Source organism: Oxyura jamaicensis, chromosome 11, assembly GCF_011077185.1.
Source record: "Oxyura jamaicensis isolate SHBP4307 breed ruddy duck chromosome 11, BPBGC_Ojam_1.0, whole genome shotgun sequence".
In the NCBI taxonomy this organism is placed as follows: Eukaryota; Metazoa; Chordata; class Aves; order Anseriformes; family Anatidae; genus Oxyura; species Oxyura jamaicensis.
In genome coordinates, this window is record NC_048903.1 from 11,262,019 (window position 1) to 11,288,530 (window position 26,512).

Consider the following 26,512-nt stretch of genomic DNA (forward strand, 5'->3'; position numbering starts at 1 on the left):
GACTGCGTCACATAATGCCATCATCGTATCATTTCAGCATGATAACTAAATCATGTAAAATGATTCATTTCTTAGAATGGCTTCAACTTAAAAGGCGCCTAATTAAAATACAAAGAAAAGCTTGACAATGAAGAACCTTGCCTACAACTGCAATATAAAAAAGCTTTCATTAATTCAATGAACATAAACACAAATAACATTTCAGAAGTATCCTTAAAACCCTAAAATCTTAAAAAACTATGCTGATTTGTAACAATATCTTTAAAATCATAAAGACAACTAATTCCCTAAAAACTTTTATAAATTTAACTACTGACATAAGAAGAGTTCATAAAATAAAAAAAATAAATAAATATATGCTACCAAACACTTGGAGCTTTGTATCCTAAGACTTTGACAATTTTTAAAATATTACCAAAAATTGTGATGAAAAGATACATTTAGGTACCAGAACATAAATAGGATATTAACCACGTATATCATACAAAATATATTCTAGGCATACTTACTAATCTTATAACATCACTGATTTTGACTACATATTTTTTCTACTGAAGTTTTTAACTTCTGTTTTCAAATGGCAGAGTGAATAAAAACACCTTTTAGTCAGGATAAATAAATACACCTTTTTGAAAAAATGCTCTAAGATATCGCTATGAGCTTAAATGGATGTAGGTGTTAGGAACTGAATTACTGGTTTGTATGGGGAAAAAAATCTTGACAGATAACTTCAGCAGTACGTTAAATCTTATTCACAGGTGTCCTCTGTGACCTGAACTACTTACTCTACCCCTCTGTTTCAATCTTCTCATGTGTAAAACATGAAGGAGGATTGTGAGAAATAATTAATGTTTGCAAAGAGTTTTGAGATCCTTGGAAATAAAAACCATGGGGAAAGCATGAAGTATAAAAGTAGCAGTATACTTTTTTTTTTGTATTTTTTAGTTTAAGTTTGGGGTAGCCAAGTTACTTTTATCATAAAAACCTTGAAAGTTTAAGGATACAAGTTTATGTAATAAAATGCATAAAAAACAATTTTTAACAATCTAAAGTGCAAAGCATATTCTGTTACTTAGAACCACGTAACACAAAAGGAAACGCTATCAAAAGGAGAGGATGTTTCTCACCCATTTCAAGTATGCGTTTGTGTAGAGGTATAGCAGCAAGAAAAGGTTCATCTTTACAGGACTGTATCTGGGTTCCAACCAAGTCAGAGTTGGTAGCCATAATTCGGGCACTTTCTTCATTTAGATTAACACCGGCCATAGATGCAACATCATTGATATCATCATCATCTCTATAATGAAAATAGAAATAAGAAATAATTCTGCATGTGATACGTACATTTTCTATGTTAACTGCTTCACCAAAACGCATCATGCCTGGTGTCTGGGCCAATCTGAGGCACCACCACCAGGGTCACAATTCTCACACAAAATATTCTCATTTCAGAAATAACTCTTTCTCTGAATATATTAGGAAGCCCTCAGAAGCAGGACATTTTGTCTCTAAGATAAGGAGTGACAGAGGTGTCTCTTCTTCATCTGCAAGTCCGTGATAGCAATGATAGCAGAATGGTCAGGAAACTAAGAGCAATAATCATCACCACCAATGACTGATCAAAACGCATTCATGTATTCTCTTTATGCTGAAACCTGGGAGTGAAATGATAAAATACATTTAAAAAAAAAAAAAAAAAGACACAGAAGACACAGAGACACTAAAAACAAAACCATGAATTTGTACTGTTTCAGAAGTGCGTATCGAAATGAGCACCAAACCATTTTCAGCACTGGTTGGTGAAGAGTTTTTTGACCCTGATGAGTAGTATATAGGTAAGTTTGGTTTCCAAGCATGGTCTGACTATACACTACTATTTTCTCTGGTAACGTACAAAAGTCAGTTGAACATGCCGTCTATGTTTAGAAAAAATGAGCTGCATTTGAAAAGATGACGGCAGCGTTTCCCAAGCCACTGTTTTCCCTGCAATACTCTTCCTAATGGCTTGAGGAAGCATTGACGTTGAGGAAGCATTGACTGAGTTTCAGAAGACAGATCATACCTGTATCTCCCAAGCATCTGTTATCTCCTACCCCTATTAGGTATGCCTTATAACTGTGGAAACAAACCATCTGTTTTTAGCTCTACCTGTTTAGGAGACTATATATGACACTAACGCTGTATTTCAGTGTTTTCTAGAAGCAAATACGTAACCTTTGAGAATATATATGGAAAAGATCCAAGTACATCCAACTTAAGACTCCTACTACTGCATTAAACAGACTAATAAAAGCTTAATTAAAAAGATTTATTTAAAAAAATGACATATATGCCCTTCTATGCACCCTAGAATATTCACTTTCACCTTCTGAAAAGTTTAATGCCTACCATAAAAACCAAAGCTACAAGTAAAGCGTGAGAAAAAAAGAAAGGAGAGAAAGCTAGTAATTCACAATCCAGATCCTCCCTGCATTGTGCATAAATCTGGCTAGCAATAAGTAATATATTAACTCCCCCCTATTTCCAGATCATGTTTCCAGGAGCTGGTTATTGAGGTGCTTTCATCTCCTTTCACCACTCATCCATACAAATCAAGATAGCATTCTTGACTTCTCCCAAAACTTGTCATCTGACAAGTCTTTTTATGTGATTTGAAAACCCAAGACAAGTTTCACCTCAAAGAACAGTACAGAAGAAAAACATTTAGAATTTGAAATCAGTGATTCCAACACACACAAACAAATAAGAACTATCAATGTTCCCCTGAAATTAATAAGGACAAAAGTAGTCTTTATTCACTATACAACACTGAGTAATCATTAGCAAAAAGGTCAGCTGTTAAGAGGATTGAGTATTGCTCCCAAGTCAGGCTATTCTGTAGAGTTTTTGCAACTCAAAAAATGATGGAAACTTCTGAAATGTCATGTAATAGCAAGAAATACCTCATTTTTCCCTGAACTTTTTTTTTTTTAAACTTTGATTATCTTAAGATTCCGGAGTTTTACCTTTTCTTTTTGGTAGGCAGCATAAGAAGGGCATGAACTCAAAGCAGTTAGTATCAGTAATTTGGTAATAGATCAAAATAAAGTTTCACATAAAGAGACGATAACTTTGGAAATAAACCAGTGTCCTTTTGCATGACTGTTCTGTAATTATTCTTCAATCAAAGTGAAAAATTTGAAGTTCTGCAGTCTATTTAGGGTATCAACATGTTTCCAGAGAAGCCTTATAAATATCTATCCAGAGCAGTTTTATCAACTCAATGTTCATATTTAATTGACATCTCATAGCCTAAAAATAGAAGTACTTCTCATTGCTGTCTCAATTACGAATTCTTTTTCGTTTTACTGATTATCATGCTTATTTCTTCCCCTAGTAAACTCCTGTAAAGGTGCTATTATGCAGAGCTAGAAGAGTAGTGTTGTTATTCCACGTTCATAAAAATAACTATGGTATTTTGCCACATGCACTTAAAAATAATTGTACTCGTCTTTCTAAAGTCACCGTGAGCTACTCTACTTCTTAAAATACTTCATTCTTATGAAACTCTGCTAAAATGAATTATCAGTAAAGAGTAAAATGGAAAGAATAAAAAAATTAACGGAAGTTTATACTTTTTATCTGTACTTTTAGTTAATGGAGAAAATACAATCCACCTTTTATCCTCCTCCTGCTCAGTATTTTAGCTATTCTAATTTTTCACTTTATTTTGAGCATAGATCTGCAGCCATGGTGCACATAAAAAATATTGTCTGAAATAAAACTTTTTTTTCTTTGGGAACAAAATAAAATTTGTTGAAGTTATCAAAAGCAGTGCAATAGCATGTATTTATAAGACCATCACTGTAATTCCTGGAAAGAATAATTCCCTGCCATATTACATCAACAATTTACTACTGCCGAGTACATCTATTTTTCTTTTACATTGGAAAGAAAATAGATATGAAATGTTTTAATTGTAGTTGGGACTACAGATTTTCCAGTCTGATGACAAAATCTCTCTCAGTATCCTTTTTAACTTTGAGGAACACAAAAGAGAGCGTGGTTTTGGATACTTAAACACACATTTACATATACAAGAGGGCTGGCATTTTTGCCATACAATTTCCTATAAAAGTCAACTTTTAACTCTAGTTGAGTGAGTCTTCAGAAGTCAATCTGTGGAACAAAGATGCCATCCAGTGGTTAGCTAGATGGATGATTACTGCCTTTCCCTTTTCATCCCAGCATTATTAACTATTAACTATTTCACATTTGCTGGCATAAATAACCGTGCTCATATTAGATATCTCTTACTGAATTAAAACCTGAATCTTATTGGATAAATCTAATATCCCAATGTGTACATTATTTTTAAGTAGGCAGCATGGGTTTCCAAGTTGTTTCCAAATGCAAGCTATGTTTTAAAATAGTTTAAGAGTTAATTCCTATATCAACTTCTTTTAACTCCTCCTCTCTCTTGATTAAAAACACTCATGCAACTACAAAAAAAAATGCTTATTTGAAAATAATGTTCAGGAAAAAAAATGAAGCATTTGCACAGTTGTCTGTAACATACTTCAAAGATTTTGTTTAAATTAAGACAAGCCATTACAAAAGTCTGGTAGCATTTTCGTTATAAACAAATCTTAATTGCATGATTGCATACTACTTTCCTTTTCATGCATTTTTAAGATTTGAGCCCAAAATGTCCCAGTCTGCAATACTGGGCTGCTCCCAAGAAGCTACAAGAATATGTAAGACAACTGAGACACCATAGCACCACTGATTCCCCTCTCTCTCAAAAGTGAAATTTCATGTTCTTAAGGAAAGTATATATACACGTGGCAAGACACTAAGTTTACAAATTCTGTGCCTCACAAGATCAGAGCTCAACTAAAATGTTGAATGCAAACTCACTTGAAATTACAGCAATAGCAGCTACTGTATTACATTTTAAAATAGTGCAATTAATATAGTGTTTACTGACTTTCAAAGGTTTAAATCTGAGATTTCTCCCTAATCCTGCTTTGTTGTAGGATTCACCCACAAGGTCTGTGTTGGATATTACCACTGATAAGCAAAAAGGAATGACACGCAAAATTTGCAATCAGCCCTTTTTCTTCCCCCCCCCTTTTTTTTTCTTTTTTTTTTTTTTCAAATGTGGAAAAATACATGCTCATCTTAGAGCTTGAAACATTTATTTGGAAAAATAAAGCAACTTAAATCTTACGGTGCCATTCGGAAATGAAATCTTTGAAGCTATCCATTTAATACCTGCAGTAGCTTTCTATCTTTCCCAAGAGGACACAATGCTTTGCAATTTATTAGATATATCATAATGCATTTTGAGGCATCTTGTCAGAATTATGCTATTAAACTTTCATTAAAAAAAAAAAAGTAGTAACAGGCAATGGATTTAGAATGCATGTCTTTTGGGTAGGCAAAGGAAGACTGAATATACAGTTGGTTATTACTAAGTAGACTCTACTAGCAGAGAAGTAGACTTCTCTAGGAAGGAACACCTGCCTAGCAGGTGCACTATGGAAATCACACACATTAATGGACGAGTTCTACCCACTTCTTGCCCCATTTTGCATACAATGCTATTGAGCCTTACTTAATTCAGTTAGAACGTGGTAGGATAATATAGAAGTACAACTATTTATCTCTGACCTTGGAGACATGCAGAACTGGACCCTGATCTAACCAAACCTGCTCTGACTCAGAAGTTGGAGCAGTTGACCTCCCAAGGTCCTTTCCAACTGAAATGATTTCAACTTAGTATCGGGGGAACAGATGTTTTTCTTTATATTGTCCACAGTCTGAACTGTAGGTAATAATTACTTTAAGAGTCTGCTGTTTTCATTGTTGTCAGTGGTATATTACATTAGGAGGAGTTCTGAGGTTACCGAATGAGACAGGCAATGTGCACAGCAGTTGTAGCGAAACATTCAGGCCCCTTGCAGATTTCAAGGGGCCTTCTGCCTCACCTCTCCTGACTACAGAAACCTCTAAACTGGACCATTAATATCATGGTACAAATATAGGTGTGGATCTCTACTGTAAAAAATATATATTACAAAGAATGGAATTCAAATTTCTATTCATTAATGTAGTAGAAAATCAACTAAATGGAACACTCCATAGTTTCCACTGAAAAACGTAGCAACAATATATTTCAATACAAAAAAAATGTTGACAAAATTTCAGGAATACAACAGCTTTGCAGGCAGAAGCCTCAAGGTTGAAAACTCTACGTCATAGAACAACTACCATAATATCCAGTGAACTCATGTAGGCAGTCTTACAATTCATTAATTAATGCTGATACTAAGGGCTAAGCTGCTATTTGTGAAATTCCTAATTGCTGCATCTCTAATGCAATTCTCTCCTCTGTTTCCCACACCCTAGAAAGATAGTGTAAGTTTAAGAATGTGTATGATTAAAGGAAATCAAAAATAGCAATTGCATTTCTAGTGACCATGTTCGCATTTCCGTTGCTAGTGACCAACACTTTGCCCACAAGAGTGAAAAGCTAGAGTAAGTTATTTTAAAGAAAGTAGAATATAAAATAATGAAACAAATATGCAATAATAAAACACTAAGGGCAAAATAAATTTATACATAACACAACTATTTTTCAAAATTCTTGCTTTGCTTTAGATGCCAGTTTGCCTTCTGGCTAAAAACACATTCTTCACACACGCTGGGAATGTTGAGGAAAACTAGTCAGCATTCAGAGGATTAATACAGATTTCCAGCTCTGTGCCTTTAGGCTTAATAGTCAGACATCTATTTGTCCTCAGGAGAGGTTAGGGGTTGAAATGCAAATACGCAAACAACTGAATTCTTTGTTAAGGTATCAAGAAAAAGCTTGATCTTTGCTGCTGTTTAATAAATCCTTGCAATTTTATGGACTTATTTAAATGCAGCATTGTGTCTTACTATTTTGAAGGAGAAAACAATGCAAGGAAACAAACACATTCATTCTGACTAAAATTTGTTCTCTAGAGGAAAAATGACATACACCCTTGACAGCTTATTTACCAAACTCACTAAAGATTTATTGATTTATCAATCAGTGCCTTGAGCATTTGCTTCTCCCCAAGGGAAAATTAACAATTCCAACTAACCTAATATATTCTATGTATAAACTAAGTGAATGCAAGAATCAATCCTGGCACAGTTTACAACATCCAGTCAAAAAAAATGCTGTCCCTTTTGGTGTATGCAAAATTGAAAGCTATACTAACGAAGAATAAATGCTCATGTTGCTTACAAACATAAAAAATACTTATTAAGACAGTACAATTGAACCCAACAGACATTTTAAATCATTTAAATACTCAGTGGGAGGCAAAAGCATTGGAAAGTAAAAAATTGAATGATTTTGCTTCTAGATTAATACTAAGTACTACCACTATTAGTTGCAATACTGACATGCCTCAAAGGAGAGATATTTCACAAAGGACTACAAAATTTCTTTCATTTCACCTGCAAAAGTCTAAGCCTGCCACTTAACTACTGGTTTGATGACATCAGAGCAACGTAAGAATTTGAGAAGAAAATAAAAATCTATGAATATTTTGTCATTTAACAAAGAAACAGAAAGGAAAAAAATGCTCAAGCATTACACAGATGCTTAATGTACTTTCACCAGTGGAAAAAAAATGCAACACATGTAAGATTCATTTTTTGCTGCAAACAGTAAATATATCCAAAATACAGGAAAAAAAGATAATAGAAATTTGCAGTACAAAAGAACCGGTAACAGCAGCTCAATTCATCAATGCTACCATATTAAACCTTGCAGCACCAGGTCACTACAGAAACTCATAGAATGTCCCAATCTCTGCTAGTAAGCACATGAAGAACAGGTAAAGGAACGCTTTCTCTTCTCTTCACACACTACCAGAAACATACAGTATTTTCTGTATGCTGATGAGGGGATAGCTGCAGCTTAGCAGCTATCTATCAACAGGATGCCTTGTCATCACATTTAGTATTTTCTCAGCAAGATACATTCCATGTGAATATTAAAATCTGATACATAAAAGCAAGGGTGTTGTGTTGTGTTGTTGTTGTTGTTGTTTGTTTTAACTTCATATATGTAATTCCATTTACCAGAATTTTTTTTGGAATTCACAGAGGTGAAGATTTTATTAAACATTCCAAGTGTATTTAAAGAAAAATCCTAGGGACATGTGCCCCCCCCCCGCCTTTATTTTTTTTTATTTTTTAAACAGATCTAAATAATTAAATTGTCATCCAATCACAGTTAGAAAGACAGGAATTATTGTAAAACACTGCCCTCTGGTGTTAAACCAATTCTGATTCATATTTTATATTTAAGACCCCCACCCCCCACACACACCCTCCAGCCACCCCCCTGCATTATTTTTTTTTACCTGAAAGAACCACCTCCAGGGTCATTCAGCTTGTTTTTCTGATTTGCAGAGACCTGAACACCAAAGCCCCCAGGACTTTTGCTGGCCTGTATTGTTGGTGCCTTCCCTACTGTGCCTGAAAAACACCAAGCGATGTTATTATGAGCTGTCTTAGACAATTTACATCAAAGAACCTTCTGTCCAGGAACTAAATTTAACTGTCTGTAAATTGCAAACAAAGGAAGTAGTTATTTAAAAAAAAAAAAAAAAAATTACACTGCTGAAGAAGAACAACTTCAGATTAAAAAAATAGATATTAATATTACAGTTTGTTCTATATTTACATTATAGTGAAGACTCAAAAACTGAAAACCATTGACCATAATTGACTATAATACACAAAAAGGTTGTGCATTTGCATTTGTCAGTAAGCCACATTTTTTATAATCTGCACAACATAAAGGAACCTGATTTCAAACGTTCTTAATATAGATGTTTTAAGTCGTAGTCACTTGAAGTATTTGCTATAGCTTTTACATTTTCTTATAGTCATTGTTCTTTGTTGAAGTGAAAAAGATATATTTTTAGAGTTCAAAACATTATTTTAACTATTCTTTGATGTTTTAATTCTGTATGTAGGAGACAACATACTATTTTAAAATTTGACATAATCCCAGGTTGTCTTATTTTGTCTTTTTTGAAAATGCTGTTTTAAAGTAATTCATGTCTGTATCTAGATTTTACAAGTCTATATGTACATTTAAAAAAAAAAGGGGGGGAGAGGGATTTCTAATCAAGCCAAAGTGTAGTAGACATTCAGCTTCTTGTGAAACTACATTAATAAATGGATATTAATTCCTCTCTGACATTTGTAAAATATAATCAAAAATAATTACAAGTTTATGTTACTAATTGGTAAGTCAATAAACCTGCATTATTATTATTAGAAAACATTATGTCAATATTTGACTCAAAAAGCACTGACAAATGAAAAATTTGGAGTTAGTCCACCTTTACTGCTTAACATTTTAAGACTTGCTTCCTTAGGTTATATTTTGTCAGTTTCCTTTAAACCCTCACATATGTTGGCATGTGAAAGTAATTAAATCATATGTCTACTTGATCTCACCTTTTCCTTGTATATCATTTGATTTTATTGAGAGTTAAAACACAAAGTATTTGAGATTGAGAAGTACGTGAGAAGCTTTTCCTGCATATCTGTGGATCTATTGCATAAAAATGGCATGGTATGAACCTTAGTAGAGATATGTTATTCTTTTTTCATGAATTCTGAAAATCTAAACCACAACTATCTCAACAAATTCTTTTAAATAACACTTTGCTGAAACAAAAAAGTCTGAGCTTTGCATGAGCACTTACTTTTTTTCATTTTGAAGTCTTCATCACCCTTAGCATATGCTCTCAAAGCAAAACTAATTTAACAGTGTTTGTTCAGTTCTTCAATCTGCATAAATGCATTGTTGTGTGGACCCTCAACACTAGCAAATGCAAAACAGGATTTAGGACTTCAGGCTCTAGGCCTGGGGAATAAAACTATTCTGTTATCAGAATATTCAAGGTCTGTGAGATGTCACAGATAGTATTAGTTTACGGCCCAGTCAATTCTTTTATCTTTCAGATCAACTAATTGGAAGGGTTTTTTTGACTAAGTGAATTGGAAGGAAAGAAATAATGCAATAATAAAAGTCAGCAGATCTCTGCTTTCAACAATTAACATTTAGGAAATTAAAAGTGTATTAGCCTTGAAAATTATTGCAACATATCAAGTAAGGAAACAGTGGCTCTCCTCCAGAATTTAATATTATATTCCTTAACAGCCAATATCAGTGTTTTCCACAGATAACTTTTGACCCCCCAAAATGTGGAGAGGGTACAGCAAAAGAGTAGTTAATCTCTCTGTCTCAGGAAAACCATATGCCTACACAGGATATTAAAAAATTGTCAGACTTTCTTTCACCCAATATAATAATTCTGTTCAAATGGATCTGGGAATGTAAATATAAGTTTGGGGATGACAAGTTTTCTGGCTTAAAACAAATTCTGCATTATTAAGGAGTTAAGACAAAAAATATGGCTAAAATACCAAATTATACTACAAGGTAGGGCATATTTTGAAAACTAGAATCACCTGTGGGCCTATGTATTTCATGGGATTGGTAATGACATACAGAGTTTTTCACCACTGGGTCCTTGTTTCAAATTTCAAGTGGCATGATTCAGAGAAATAAGCCCAAATTTAGGAGCTTTTAAGTTCCTAGTTCTGCATAGATCAAATAGCTGCAATGAATCCAGCTAATTATTTTACCCCATGGCTCTATTCCTCCATCCACAAGATGCAGGAACAATTCACAGATTTATTATACTGATAACTGCTTTGATAAAGTGTTAATTTTTCCTGAAATAACTATAAAGCTATTTCCCCTGGTGTGGATGCCATTTATTAATATTAAAGTTCTTAGAGTCTGCCAACTATCTACACTACTGTTTTTAAAGCATTCTAGTTTGTTCACATGGATGCATTAACACTAATGTAAAGAAGCATTATACTAGGACTTCTGCTCCTATTCGAGAATCAAAATGCAGCCTTTGTGGAAGTCAGCTCCATTCTGGTATAACCATCTTTGAAAAGTCACGCTCCACAAAATTGCACTACCATAATTTTCTATATAGACTATGTCCTTCCTATTCCAGTATCTTAGCTCTTTCTACAGGAATAGATAGGTCAGTATAAAGCACCATTACTCTGGTGTTTACAGTAGAAAGTTTTAACTATGCATCACCATTGAAATGTACTTGTATCTGACAGTATGCCAAAGGCACTTCTTAGAGCTGCAAACACACAGCAGACTTTTCTCCAAACACGGGCTGCAAGATACATAGCTTTCACAATGGGACATTTTCTAGATTTCCATTCTGACTGTTTTGGTGGTATAATTAAATAAATGTAGTGGTGAGCTTAAACAAGCTTGTCAATTGGAATAAGCTCACCTGAAAGCAGGGCTTTGCATGAATTGGCCTTTATGAATTGTTGTCTTCCTTAAACCAAACTGCGAGTTAAGTACTGCCAGTGCTTCACTGGCCAATCAATGGCTATCATGAATAAATTAGTGGTCTGAATTGACTGTTTAAAAGACAGGTGCCAATACCATGCAAATTCTTGTCATACTGTTGTCATTCACAACTGCAGACTGAACAAGCACAGAAATGAAACTGATCACTGCCTTCACTCTTAGACATTGGTCAGAAGTAAAGTTCATACTCTAAGACACTGAACACTCTCCCTTTAAATAAACTCAGGAAACGAGTGTTAGTGCTATCAAATACACCTTTTATGACAAGTAAATGCATTTCTTTCTAACCTGGAAAAACAGCCTACGACAGGCTTACAGTGACAGCTTGGTCTCCGTGTCCATTCAGCCTTTGGATTCTCTGAAGAGAACTGAACAAGTAGAATATCAGCTGCTATTAAATGTGATCTTTGTTTTTTTTTGATACTTTCTTTTCCCAAGAATGAAAAAGAAAAAGCAATAAAGTAAAATAGGCAGCAATAGCTTTCATGTACATTTAAACTACTTTAATTCAATAATTGAAGATGATAAACTCTGTATTCCATTACAAACCCTCAGTCATCTAAGTGCCCACATCCAAAGAGATGATCTCACGCATAATCAAGCCCCAAAGCTATCAGGTGGAAAGAAACAAAAAGGATATTTACTAAGAAAGTAAGAAGGGTTCAAAAATCCTCTTAAAAAGTGGGACATATCAAATATTAATCCACCTGTGCACAAACCCATAAGAAAGTTGTGTATAATACCACACCTCCTGCTCCCCTGGCAAGTCATGTTGCTGCAATCAGTCTCTGACCTCACCACAGAGCAAACACACTGCCTGAAAAAAAACACGTGGGTTGAGAAATTTCTCTAAAACTCCTACCTCAACTTCTGTAGCTTCAGAGACAGTGACTATAATGTTCTGCTTCATGAGCATTGAGATATTTTTTGTGTTTCAGGAAAAATTAATAATTTCTTTCTTGGCCCAGAGTTAGAGCATATAAGAGTCAAGTTCCTGGCTTCTTTCAGAACTTTGTAAGGAACTAAGCATATGAGTTTAGTCATAATGTAGTTTCAAAACAGTTATCTATGTCAGTCTGAAATATGTCAAAACTGCATAGTGAAAACATGCACTCCTCAGCCAGTATGAAACAAAAAAGTGTCAAGCCTGCTAATGTCAGCACTATAAGTTTTTCCCATGCTACTGATTTGTAATTACAATGAAATTCATACAAAGGTAACAATCTCACTAAAACATTTAAACCCATACCTTGTGGTCTAATGGTCTGAGTTATTACCACTGGCATCCTAATCTGGGTAGTCTGGCAAGCAGGGGTTCGTTTCACAGTTTGAGCAGATGTTGACTGGATAATCTGCTATTATTAAAAAAAAGTATACTTATATTATACTCTTTATACACAAACACACACAACGTAAATACACTAATATCTCTAATTACTAATATAAGCATATGGATCTCTACAAGCACAACCAGCTAGTGACAAAAGTCATTTTCATGTAATGCATGTGGTTGTGTGTGTGTGTATATACATATTTAGCTGTTATACTTTAAAAAAAAATCAAATGTTTGACACAAATGTCATATGTCACAACCGTCATCAAAAATATATTTCAAAGATGTGAGGTATACATTAAAGTTTAGACCTTTATCTTCCGAATTCTTTTTTCAGAAAGCATTTTTGTAGAAGAAAATGCTGCAATAATTTGAGCGGTATATACCTACAACCATTAGGTCTCTCACTATAAACCTATGCTTTTTAAAGAAAATATATACTAGAGGTAAATTCCAAAACATTATGGGTTCCGAGGTCAGAAATACACAAGAAGGAATGCAACGTTTTGTGGTGATCGCACAGTGTTTGTCTTTTAAATGTTAATTCGGTATTCTCATGTTTTCACTTACTACTGAAACAAATTCTGAGGTCCTTACCCAAAACTGAAACAGGGTCAGAAACTTAGGATTTGACTCACAAATAAATTTAATCAAAAAGAAAAAACTCCAAAGGTCATTCTTAAGCAATAGCAAAATGTATGTTCCTGAAATCATGGACAAGGTAGGCACAGATGTAAAGAACAGAAGATTCAGTAAGACATGTGGATGCTGCAGAGCTGGAAAAAAAAAATCCCTAAATGAACTTTGAAAACAAAACACAGGCAAATAGCTGTAAATAAAACCACAACTCAGGTCAGAAAACCTCAGAAGTCATGTGCTCTTCACAGTCACAACTATGGTAGCGCCATAGCATAATGGTCCCATTGCTGAATTACAAGTCTCTGTCTTGCACCATTCAGTACTATCTCCTAGAAGACAACGCCATGCACCACCATACAAAGCAAATGGAAACACTGCACCTTTATTCATTGTTATTCTTACAAAGTATCTAAAATCATATTAATTAGCTGAACAACAAAGGCAAAATCTCTGACTTCAAAGTGTGCTATGGGGAAAAGGAAAGGAGAAATATATGCTTTGTTTTGTTTTCAGATGAGATGTAAAAATAGAGAATTAAGAAGTTGAGGAACAAAGAGGAGTGTTCCATCAGCAGGAACCAGGGCTCCCCAGTCTGAAGGTGAAAACTACAATCATAAAAAATCATCATAATAAACCTACAGATGGAGAAGTATTAGCAATAGCTACTTACAGAAAGAGAAAAGGGGAAAAAAAAAGATTAAGGATTCAGCTACAACTACAGACACTGAAGGGGAATAGAGTATTGGACTAAGCACGGAAATGGAACAAGTGGATATAAATTTATTTAGTCAAGACAGGCAGTGAGTAAATAGTAACACTCAGAAGGGAAAAAAATAAGTAGGTACCACAGGAAAAACATATAGACAGTAAGTGACAAAGAGGGAAAAAGTTGAATTTGACTCCATTTTCAAGCACACAAAACAGTTTCCATGTACAAGTGTATTTTAGTAAGTAAGGAGACATCATAGCCCAAAAGTAAAAAAGGGCTATTGATACAGAAGAGGAGAACGTTGCCACTTCCACAGCAATATATTGCATGAGTCTTCAGAGAATATTGAAGAAAAGCAGACATACCTTAACTGGCCAAAAGTCAGGCCAAAAAGGAATTACGGGTGACCTGCGGATAGAATCACCATTTGGTACTACAGTAATCTTCTGTCATTAAGCAGCAAGCAACTTCTAGAGTTCAGAATCAAATTGTTTCACCTGATTAATATTTTCATGTCAATACCCTAAAAAGTCCGTCATTAACACCATTAAAGATAGGCTAATATTTAACCTTTTAAGATCACACAAATGATGACAATGCCTTCTTTATTATTAAATACATTCAAAAATGTTCTTTAACAAGTATTGTACTAGGACCTCAACATACATGCTGAAAATGTAGGAAATTATTGAGAAATAATCTTTTCCAAATGGCGTAGATAAAAATCAGCATTTTAAATTTCATACTGAAACTGACCAGCAACAAGGAACAACCACACCTGAACTCAGAGTAACATTTTACAGTAACTCGGATTTCAGTTTCTATATGGTTTTAAGATACGTTTCAACACAGATGTGATGTTCAGTTCCAGAATCAATTAAGGAATGAATGTTAGCAATTTGCTTGTGAAACAGAATGTGCAACCTTCTTTCCAAACAAAGTACCTAGTAAAAACTAATGAATCAGAGGTAACTTACGCTACATCACAATTTATAAACAAAATACCACTCTTCATCAATTAAACTAATTCAAAATGTTATAATCCTCTTGCCTATTTTCCCCACAACACAAACATTTCTATTTTGTCCTGAATTTGGCCTGGAAAATACAGGCAATGAACAAGATACTGGCAAGCCAGTCTTGGAGATGATTAATTTAACCAAAATTATGTTACATTTCTGACAGCCTAAAAATATGCACAATGAGCATACCCCCATCTAAATGTAACTAATTCATATACTGAATCTAGATTGACCAATTCGTTCAGGATTTCCTAAACCTGATTGATATAGAAGATACAGATGTTTTTGGTATACTGAGGTTATCAGAGACATTAGTTCAGCCTTAACAGAATGAGAGTTCTTATTGCTTTCTGCATTCACATAAAGGGAAGGTGTAGAGAAGACAGATCCAGACTTTCTGGATACACAATGGAAGGATGCAATGCCATAGACACAAGCTGGAATATGGGAAATTCCTCCTAATGTAAGAAAAAACAGTTTACTATAAAGGTGAGCAAACACTGGAACTGGTTACCCAGAAAAGCTGTGGAAGTTCACCTTGAAGATGCTCACAATACGACTGGTTAAGGCCCTGGGCAACATGCTCTAACCGGACTTCCTGTGAGCAGGAGGTTAGACTAGACACCTCCCAAAGTCCTCTCCAACCTATATATTCTACTCCTACTGCCAAAATTATAATATTAATGATATTTTAAAAGTGCTGAATCTGAAAATCTGGTAAGACGAAAACAGTCTTCAGTTTACACAAACCACTCATCATTCCATCTCCACTAAAAAGAAGGGAATTAATTTTCATCATTACCACCATTGAAGACAGTAAGCATAACAGTAGAACAGTAACAACAAAGGCACAGAAAACACAGAAGGTTTATTGTGATTTAGCCATCACAATATGGAGTTGATAATAATCTTGGAAAATAGCAAAATTATCAAACAAAACTACAATTAAGACAGTGCCATGAAAGCACAAGTACTATCATAGATCGGCCTATTCCTCTTCAATCTATCAGTCAAAAGTTGAAGAATCATCTCAGTGGCTGCTGCACTTCAAAACTGTTCAAGGAATCTATTAAAGCAAGAAAGTCATGGCATTGCTTCTTCTCCAATTGCAATATGGTAGAAGTTAACTTCATTCTTTTCTATAAAATAGTATTTCTCTGCAAAATAACAAGCACAGTTCTCACAATAAGTATTCTCCTTTTATTTCATCATCCTACTCCTCCCCTAACCATAACCACTCTGCTGCACTAATGAGGCTCGCTTTGATACATCGTTTGTCTGCTCCTCCAAACGAGTTCCTTCTCTCACTTTCTGAATGCTCAGACTGCTACTCTGTCCATTTCTCAGTTTTCACATCTGAAAAAAAGGGCTGTCTATGTGATGGTGCTTGTACAGAACAGATTTACGGATGTAAAAACGATATTTAACAGACATATTACTGATAACTAGAATATTAAAATGGTCACAGCTGAAACATCCGTTTTTCTTAAAGACCTTCTCAAAAAGCTTAGATTCAATAACTATATGACAGTAAAATTATAGTGCTCTCTGGTCCCAGTCTTAAACCCAAAAGCGATGGTCATGACAGGTGTGAATCTTCTACCATATGTATTATTGCAGGACAAGGAACACATTACAGATGTAAACACAGATAATTAACACAATACTTAAAATAATTAAAAACACAAATGATCAACAGATTGAGAAAGATTTCAGCACATATAATGGATTAAAATAGAAAGACTGATAACATTTTACCTTCCTCCTTCCTAAATGGCAGATATCAAATAAAAATGAACGCTACTACCTACAAATCATTAAAAGAAAAGAACCTTTACGACGATTAGATTAGAGCTCACTGCTAAAGGCTTCAGGTCTCCCTGATCTAGATGCTCCTTTACAGATGCGTAAGGTCACAATGGTATGCTTCCCCTTACCTAACAAGAACTGGAAAATTAACCTAACTTGATTTACATAAAACATAATTTCCAACAGAAGCACCTGATCCAGAAGTTTAAGCATACCAAATATAGCAATAAAACCAGCAAAGGAAATAGATGTTTCTGAAAAGAATGGAAAATAAAAATAAATATAAAATTTTCAAAATATAAAAATAAATTTTCAAAATGTATCTTACACTGAGCAATTTCTCTCTCAATTAAAAAAAAAGTACTGTGGAAGGAAGAAACAAATAGGCCACTTGTAAATGTACAGAATTCAGAATGGCCGGATGTCTGATATGACATTTATCTTCACTCATGAGTAAACACTTGCTAACTCACTTGTGGCTATGCCACTTGTGATTTATCAGTCTACTCAATCCTAAATATAAATGTCATATCAAACCTCAGCTATCATGTAATCTGGCAGCATTAACTTCCAATTTTCATGCTTTTACTGACCTAAGTTCATATTTACCGTTATTTAAACATGATGCAACAGTAACAGAATTTTTCACCAATGCCTCAAGATTTGCATAAGCAATTACTGTTTTCCTCCCAAACACAAAACCTTTTTCTACTTTTTAATGCAGTATATAAATTTTAATGTTAATATGGCAATAATATTGTTCCATTGTGTATATGCTTTCAAAGAAGCAATGAAATAAATAAAAATAAAAGCCACTGGATCACTTGACCCACTTGCTCCCCAGTGCACTACACGATTCTTCCCAGTACTTTATCTAGGCTAATTTTGAATGTTTCCAATGATGGCTCTTTCATCACTTCCTTTGGGAAACTGTTTACCATTGAATAGTTTGTTTTACTGTAAGGACATTTTGCCTTATACCCAGCCGAAATCCTACTTTGCTTAATTTTATCCCATTGTTCATATTCATACTCCCTTAGACTGTTCTAAAGATTTAATTTGATAGACTATGTCTATCCTATACTCTGAAAATATTTGTAAATGTTTTTGATACTCTCCTTCAGTCAGTATTTGACCACATTACTTGCATTTAGTATCTCTAAAGCTTTTCTTTCAGTCTTTGCTTTTAAGTTTGTCCTCTAATAGGCATATTTTATTACTGGTTTCCAAACAGCATGCATTGCCAGTATCCTTCTTATATTGAGGTATGAGCCCATGAAATTCTGACAGTTGAGCCCATAAAAATAACACAAAAACTCACTAAACTGTATTTGAAACATGCATGTAATCTTCTAACTATAGGTTTTGTTTCTATTGAAGGATCCTAAATATCTACTGCTCAACATCCATTTTTATTTAAATTTCATTGTAGACCAAACTTCAAGCCAGCAACTAGATCTCTCTACTAGTCCATTAACATAAACTATTCCTTTTATCCAAATAGCCATTTTCTACTCTTCCACTAGAGATTTAAAAGACCAACATAGAACACTGCTATATAACATGGTTCTTGTTCTGTCCCTTTATCTGCAAATTCCATTGTTCTATCTCACTTTCTAGGAGCCTCCAACTAGATCTGCACAATCTTTATAGTACTTCACATAAAGCAGCACTACAGGCTGGGAGATGAGTGGTTAGAAAGCTGCCTGGCAGAGAAGGACCTGGGAGTATAGGTTGACAGTCGGCTGAATATGAGCCAGCAGTGTGCTCAGGTGGCGAAGAAGGACAACAGCAACCTGGTATAAGAAACAGTGTGGTCAGCAGGGCTAGGGAAGTGATTGTCCCACTGTACTCAGCACTGGTGAGGCCGCACCTCGAGTACTGCGTTCAGTTTTGGGTCCCTCACTACAAGAAGGGCATCGAGGTACTCGATGGCATCCCCGAGGACATCGGGGTACTCGAGCGGGTCCAGAGAAAGGCAACGAAGCTGGTGAGGGGTCTGGAGAACAAGTCTTACAAAGAACGGCTGAGGGAGCTGGGCTTGTTCAGCCTGGAGAATAGGAGGCTCAGGGGCGACCTTATCACTCCCTATAGGTACCTTAAAGGAGGCTGTAGCGAGGTGGGGGTTGGTCTATTCTCCCCCGTGCCCGGTGATAGGACGAGGGGGAATGGGCTAAAGTTGCACCAGGGGAGGTTTAGGTTGGACATTAGGAAAAACTTCTTTACTGAGAGGGTTGTTAGGCATTGGAATGGGCTGCCCAGAGAAGTGGTTGAGTCACCATCCCTGAAGGTCTTTAAAAGATGTTTAGATGTAGAGCTTAGGGATATAGTTTAGTGGAGGACTTGTTAGTGTTAGGTCTAGGTGATCTTGGAGGTCTCTTCCAACCTAAATGATTCTGTGATTCTGTGATAATTAAATTTGTTTTAATTAAGATGAATCACTTTAAATTTCTTACTGTTTCTTTATCATTTAAATCTAATAAGTGGCTTCAACCTCCAGGAGCACTTTCTTCTTATGATGCAGTGTCAACACAATATAAAAAGTGCAAATCAATCTCCTTTACTGAACAATCTACTTACAACTTCAAAATTTTAAACAAATAAAAACCAACTTTGTTATTCATAGAAATTTTGTCTGCTCTAGCACCCAGAACGAGATGGATAAGGTCTGCATATATAAGGGTATATAGATCCCCTGCCCACTAAGAATGACAATTTAGAGAAACTCTGAATATTGCATTTAGAATAATTACAAAAATCAATTGCTGGCTTATCTCATTAGTGTCTCATCAATGAAATATTAGCCCAACATTCATCCACATTTCCCCTACTAGTAGCAGTTAACCAGTACTAATAACACTATCTAGCTCCTATATAACATAGCTTTGACATAGTTTTAGAACAGGACGTATACTTTCCAAAAATAGATAAATAATCTCCTCTTGCATCTCTGTTAACACCAGATTTTAACAAAGTTTCCTTTGTGCAATCTACATTGCATGCTGAACAGCACACAGAGAACTCCCAAGCAGCAAGAAACCTCACCGTAACAGGGTGATCTATCACCACATTAGAACAGCCACAAGCCACACGAACAAGCTCTATGTTCTGTTCCATGGGCAAAACTTGTGTATGATGGGAAACAAACTTGACTACAACTTAGCATCTCAGTACCTTACAGAGTTCTGGGTTTGCGGCCAGATCTGGCTAGCAACAGCTCACACATCTTAGCCTCATTGCTGAGTTCTACAGACACACTCTTTGTCTTGTGCTCATTTCTACTCAAATGAACTTCAAGAATGCTTTGTTATTTAGGAATAACAACCGGTGAAGCCAGTGTTGTTTTACCTTCAGAAATCTCAATTGTGCTAAACTCCTTCTCATACACTTTATATTGTTTTAATAAAAATAAAATTGCTTTAATATAATGTTTTTCATTTTTTTTTTGTTTTAAAACAGCAGAATCTTACAATTACAAATCAGAATAACTTCTGAATGAACTTTCCGAAAGTGCTAAGAGAGGGGAGTACTGTGACCACTACTACTACTGAACGTAGAAGGGCAGACTTTAAAAAAAGAACAGAATTTGCATAAGGCGATGTTTTTAAAAAATACCATTCTGACTAATGAAATTCAAAACATTATAAGATGAGATGCTCTGAAAGACTCAATATACGCAATGACAAAAATTAATATCATCTCTTTCCAAAAGTGTTGTGAACTATTTCCTAGCACTGACCCCTTTGTAAAAACTCTTTTGACAGAAAGTCAAATAAAATGAACAGTTAACAGATTTTTAACTTTTTAAAAAGAAACTGGACTACTGTAATTGGCTGGTTTGAAAAGATCTATATTCCAAAATAGGCTTGCCCTTCTGCAGCTGGACAGTTTGCATAGCCAGCTGGAACTCTCTCCAGTGAGCTTCAGGCTTGGAGAGTCTGGAGCTCAGCCAGTTTCCTCCATCAGTGCTGGCCACCCTTAGGCAAGCCAGCTGTAATCTTCCTCTTCCGGAAAAGTCCCAGGCAAGACTGCCAGCAGCTTTTTGCTGTGCTTTGATTTTGGGGAGCACAAAAAAGTATGAAGAGTGTGATCACTGTCACTACAAAAAAAAAAAAAAAAAAAAAGAAGTCAGTACTTACAAACAATTACTAGAGTGACATGGAGATGCTGCTGGGTTGTCTGTTTGGTAGGTGAGCTAATTGCTGTTGTGGTACAAAGGATTTTTTATGCAATGACTCCTATTGTCTGATGCTACTTCTGTCTGTATAGAACTAATCTGAGGGCCATTTACAAGTGCTTGGTCAATGCAATGTTTGGTTCTATTAATCATGTATGTTACTGATAAATTAAAAACAAATACAAAAAGCCAATTTTACAATAAAGCCAATGAATTTTCATTTTTTGTGTATTCATTTATCTATAAAATATATTCTAGAAGTATTAAGCGTAGTTTTGCTCTGCATTTTCTACCCTTAGAAAAAAAAAAGAGGTCATCTCATGTACCCGATAAGATGAAAATCCAGTCCTAAAACTACCACCCTTCGCAGACAGAAAACTTCCTTTGCCAATCAGACCAATCTCCTCAATGTTCTTTTAGCAGTTGTCAGTTCCTTCATATTGCACAGGTATGTTGAACAAGATGACAGAGCAACTCTTCACATTACTAGTCTCCACTCACTTTAATATCATGATTGCTTGCTTTGTGTATGCATCAGATTGTTAGAGAGACTAAACGCATACGACTGTAAAGACCATTCTCACATAAGTTTGGATTTATCCCATTCAGAAAACATTCCACAAGTACTATAAGCATAAGTGAGACTCCTCGTGGACTTACTGATGATTTTGTTGTTCAACATCAGTGTTTCTCAAAATGGGGGTGTAACCTGCCTTGCAGTCACTGGAGTGTTTAGAGTGGGTTGCAATATGTTGAAAAAAACAGTGCTATCTGGCAGTACCTTAGCTCTAGGACTGGGACATGAGAGCAGACTAGACATACTAACCATGAATGATAATACCTGTAAGAAACCTGCTAGCTGCTGTCAGAAATTTGCTTTCCCCAGGACAGAGGCTAATTTGTACACCTACTGCTTGCAATTACAACCAGCTCTTGCTCCCCTACCTTGAAGAACCAATGCCATTGCCAATTTCAGTCTTACAGGATGTAGACAAATCATAAAAGTCACAAAAAGTCTAAGAAACACTTTTCTAAATAATGAAACAATCCAGAAGGGGTGGGAAGAACACATTTCAGAAAAGAATTCACATGGTTGAACAAAAAGCAGACAAGTTAAGGTGCAAACCATCCACATCTCATTTGTATTACAACCAAAGTTGTGTTTCTAAAAAGTCAAATGTTCTTACACCTTAAAACTGTGTTCACAATAGACTGGTAAAATTCTATTTATTTCATTTGTAATTTAATAATTCAACAGCCAAAAAAATGTAAGGTTCAAAAGACCCAAGGCTCAGATGTTTTCAAACTGTGTACTTCTAATTTTAAAGTAAAGTACAATAAACATTCTCTCCCCACACACCCTAAAAGCTATTTCCTTTGTATAGCATACAAATTGAAGGATAGCTCCTTGCAAGGTGTTACACTCTTATATGTGCATCTCTGAATCTTGATAATATACATTTTTACCAATTTGATATACTTTCTGGAACTTGTCAGTTTGATTTTGAAACCATAGCCAAGTACTTTAATCATACATACATAGAAACTACAGACAAAGGAATTCTTACATCTTTGCTTAGAAGGATGTTAATGCTTATATAAACTTAGTGCCTTGGTAAAAAATCTAAATGAGTTTTAACTACAACTGTACACACACACACACACCAGCAGGATATTATCATCACCCTCTCAATGACTAAATGGTTGTACTGTTACCTTATTGGTAACGCCTCTGCAATTAATGAATCTAACCCTGTAATACTCCAATATACAATAATGACACAATTCAGTAAATAAAATATGGCACTGTTTCTAAACAAAATATACTGCTACAGTACAGCTATTCTACACAATTTTGTAATTACATACAGGAGAGTTAAAAATGAGGTAGCTGATTTTAATGCAGACTAATCTAAACAAAGCAACATACCTAATAACATACTAAAAATTTTACTCCTGCCTGTAAGTTTTGAAAAGTTTTCTGTTCTACATCTGTAATTAATTCAAAATACACCGTGATCACACAACAATCATATTTCAGAAAAAAAAGGCCAAGAGTATACAGAGCATTACTTAAAAATTTAAGATATTTTTATAAAGTTATCTAAATTAAGGGTTTGGCACAAAGTTTGACCATGTATGTAAAGATCCATAAAATGAGGTGCTACTGCACAGTACAGAACATGATACAAAAAAAAGTATTTCCCAAACAAGCTGAAAAAAAAAAAAAAAAAAACATTAAAAATTGTTATTCAGTCTGTTAATAAATTCTCTTTCATACTATAGTACCTACCAGTTGAGAACTCTGATTTGACTGTACCACCTTAACCTGAGGAGGCTGCACTGCATTTGATACAGAGACTGTGCAAATGTTGTTTGGTTGCCTTATTCCTATTGTCTGCGTTGTGACAACAGAGGAAATACTTCCAGAGGCAGATTGAGGTATAACTTGTGATAGCTTGGTTTGTTGAAGTGACTGCTGAGACGGCTGTCCTTGCAAAACTGAATGTTGACTATTCAGTAAAGATTGTCTCAGTGCAGGTAGACTTTTCTAAAAAGAGAAGAAAGTTGATGAAATATCAGGTTTACCGGGTTGACAAAAAATCTTCTGAACTTTGCTGTAAACATAATCAAAAGAATGCAGTTTTCTGTCCAATTGTACAATCTACCTAGTCATCAACAAGAAACAATACTGAACACATTTTATAAGAGCGCCAAGTTCAATTTCCATTTTTAGTAAGCTTTCAATTTGAATTTAGCAACTCTGCAGACTTTGACATGCCTTAATTCCGCGATAACGGTAAAATATATAACACTCCCCTCCTCAAGACTATCCAGAACTTGTAGCTTAGGTCTTTGGAAGGGGGAAAGAAAGGGAAGGGAAGATAAGACAGAACAGCAGGAAAAGCCCACTGCCTGCTAGAAGAAATAAGCTGCAGCAATCTGCTTCTCCTGACATGACTCCAGTACCTAGAACAAGATGATTTAACTGTTGATGCCCTACAGCGATAGTTGTTTACTGTATTATTACTGATCTAATGTATTCTGACTGCATTAGAAAAGTGTACTATTGTATGCTTCGTGTTCAGACCAGTTCAACCAAAAAATATAGTTCTAAAAGACTACACCATACCTTCTGAATAAACTTTTTACTTTTAAAGTGGTAGCAGAGTTCTTTTGAAGTGCTCTCCCCCCAGGCAGCTGTAGAACGCAACAATGTTTAACTCAAGCTACGGTCTTTCTAAACTTCTAATATTTATTTAAAAATTTATGTCTGTTGCCAAAAAAAAGGACTTCAAAGAAAGGAAACAAGTTAAAACTTATCCTCATGCTAGAAGTGACTGGAGAGCAAGAGCAGGAATAAGCACAAATAAGGGTTAATGGTAACTTGAAAAAAAAAAACAGAAGCAAGGGGAGAAAGTTCTGAAGAAGAGTTGAACAGAGAGAAGAAAGAGAGGGAATTTGCCCTAAACTGAGAATTCTTGGACTAGAAGAAAAATGCTTTTAAAACAATAGTTGTGGTTTTGTTGGGGCATAATTAAACATGCTTTGTATATATGCATATAATCTTGCATATGGAAACTGTTTTAGGTAAAGTAGAAAAAACAGAAGTTAAATTTACCCCTACGCTTTCTACTTTAGGACCCAACAATCAATAAATCCTTTTGGAATCTCTCTTCTGTATGAGGAGAGTTCCAGACTACAGGCAGGAGCAGCTCATCAGTTATTTCAACAGCATTGTCTGGTTCCATTTTTCATAACCACCATTACACATGCATTGGAAGTTATCAATGATTCAAATATAAATTACAATAAATATGGAAAAAGCCTATTTAATTAATTGAAGCATTCTATAGAACTCGTAACTCTTCCAAGTGAGAGTGTTGTACTTTACAAAAGACAGACCACAGAGAATTAAATGCATTGTAACAGTAAAGTGCAATTTTTACTGTACAATTTTTGAAGCTGTGCAGACTTCAGCAGAAATTGGCACCACAAAGTAAAAATTGAATAGTCTCACTTTAGATGGGTGAAGCTAATTCCACTTAAAAACTGTATATTAAAACTTAAAGTATTGACATTTGCATTGAAATAAACTAATCTAAACAATATTCACATTACCTTAAGGAAAGGTACAAGATATGGCTGGGGAGATGATTTGAGTTCTGACTGAAGGCGGCCTGTAAATTCTTCTGGATCAATCTTTGCATCCTTGGAGGAAAAAGAACAAACCATCAACAATTCAGTTCAGTTGTTTGGTTGCTTTTTCCAGATAATAATGAGAACAAGCTTACGTGTAAAAATGGACGTACATATATACACATGTATTCACACACACATATATGTATATATTTATAATGTATATAGGTGCGTGCAGACTGCTTCAGAAAAGACCATGGTTTGGAGGAAAAGAAACTCAATGTATCCCAAAGTAAAAATCCCGTATTTTACTGTACTTTTCAAAACATGACCATAGTATTATCCATCAAAACAAGAGTGTTTTTGATGAATGCACACTAAATACTTTGTTGTATTTCCCCTTTCAAAAACTAAGAGAAAACCTACATTAACAGTTTTTTTGAAAATATGTAACATACAGGATACTTGCATTTTGATGAACCCAACTGCTTTCCCTATCATTACAGAGAAGAAATAAAAAAAGCTAAGATCAAAGCAATAGTTCTCAGCACACATAAATAACAAGTTTAAAGATAACTGACATTAATCAGAGGTATTTACCAACAAATCCTGAACCAGAGCTTTCACATTACGGGACGTTTCTGGAGAAGGTGAATTATGAGAAGCAAGTTTTATAAGAGTAGCTAAAAAGTTTTTGCATTTTTTCACATTTTCTTGCATTTCCTGAAAAAAATAAAATAAAAAAATAAAAATGATATCCATGCTATTTTCCAATTGTGATAGCTGTATGTTTTAATCACTATAAATAGAGAAAATGATTAAATTGTTCTAATTCAGGCAGGAGATATTTCACATACATCTGCAGCTATTTTGCTACTGCTGCTAGTTACTTGATGTTTTCTTCACTTCTGTATGTAACTGAACATTGTACCTCATAGTGACTAACAACAGTCAATGAAAGAAATATATTTAATATCTTACAGTCTGATTTGATAGAAATAACCATAAATGAGAGAACTAATGTAACAATTTGTTGGAGATGTATTCTCCTTTGAGATACAATGTAGTGTCCCCCAAGCTACTTAATTTGTTAAATTATTGATTCAATATGCTTTTGCACAAAGCAGCTACAGCAGTAAGATCAAATTAGAAATAGTTTTCAAACAGTATTGTATCTAATGTTTTTACATCAGCATAACAGCAGATGCTCTAATTTTTCAAG

The 26,512-nt window shown here is 34.8% G+C and overlaps 1 protein-coding gene across 1 annotated transcript in view; it reads right to left on the bottom strand.

The window, feature by feature from the left end:
- The window catches only part of LOC118172970 (transcription initiation factor TFIID subunit 4-like), a 142,851-nt gene that overhangs the window by 98,646 nt on the left and 17,693 nt on the right, over positions 1–26,512 (bottom strand). The window contains exons 5-10 of the mRNA XM_035337171.1: positions 25,891–26,013; positions 25,273–25,362; positions 23,444–23,701; positions 12,711–12,816; positions 8,391–8,505; positions 1,128–1,297 (exon numbers count right to left, since the gene is read on the bottom strand). Of these exons, the coding sequence (XP_035193062.1) occupies positions 1,128–1,297; positions 8,391–8,505; positions 12,711–12,816; positions 23,444–23,701; positions 25,273–25,362; positions 25,891–26,013 (862 nt within the window). The remainder of the gene's footprint in view (positions 1–1,127; positions 1,298–8,390; positions 8,506–12,710; positions 12,817–23,443; positions 23,702–25,272; positions 25,363–25,890; positions 26,014–26,512) is intronic.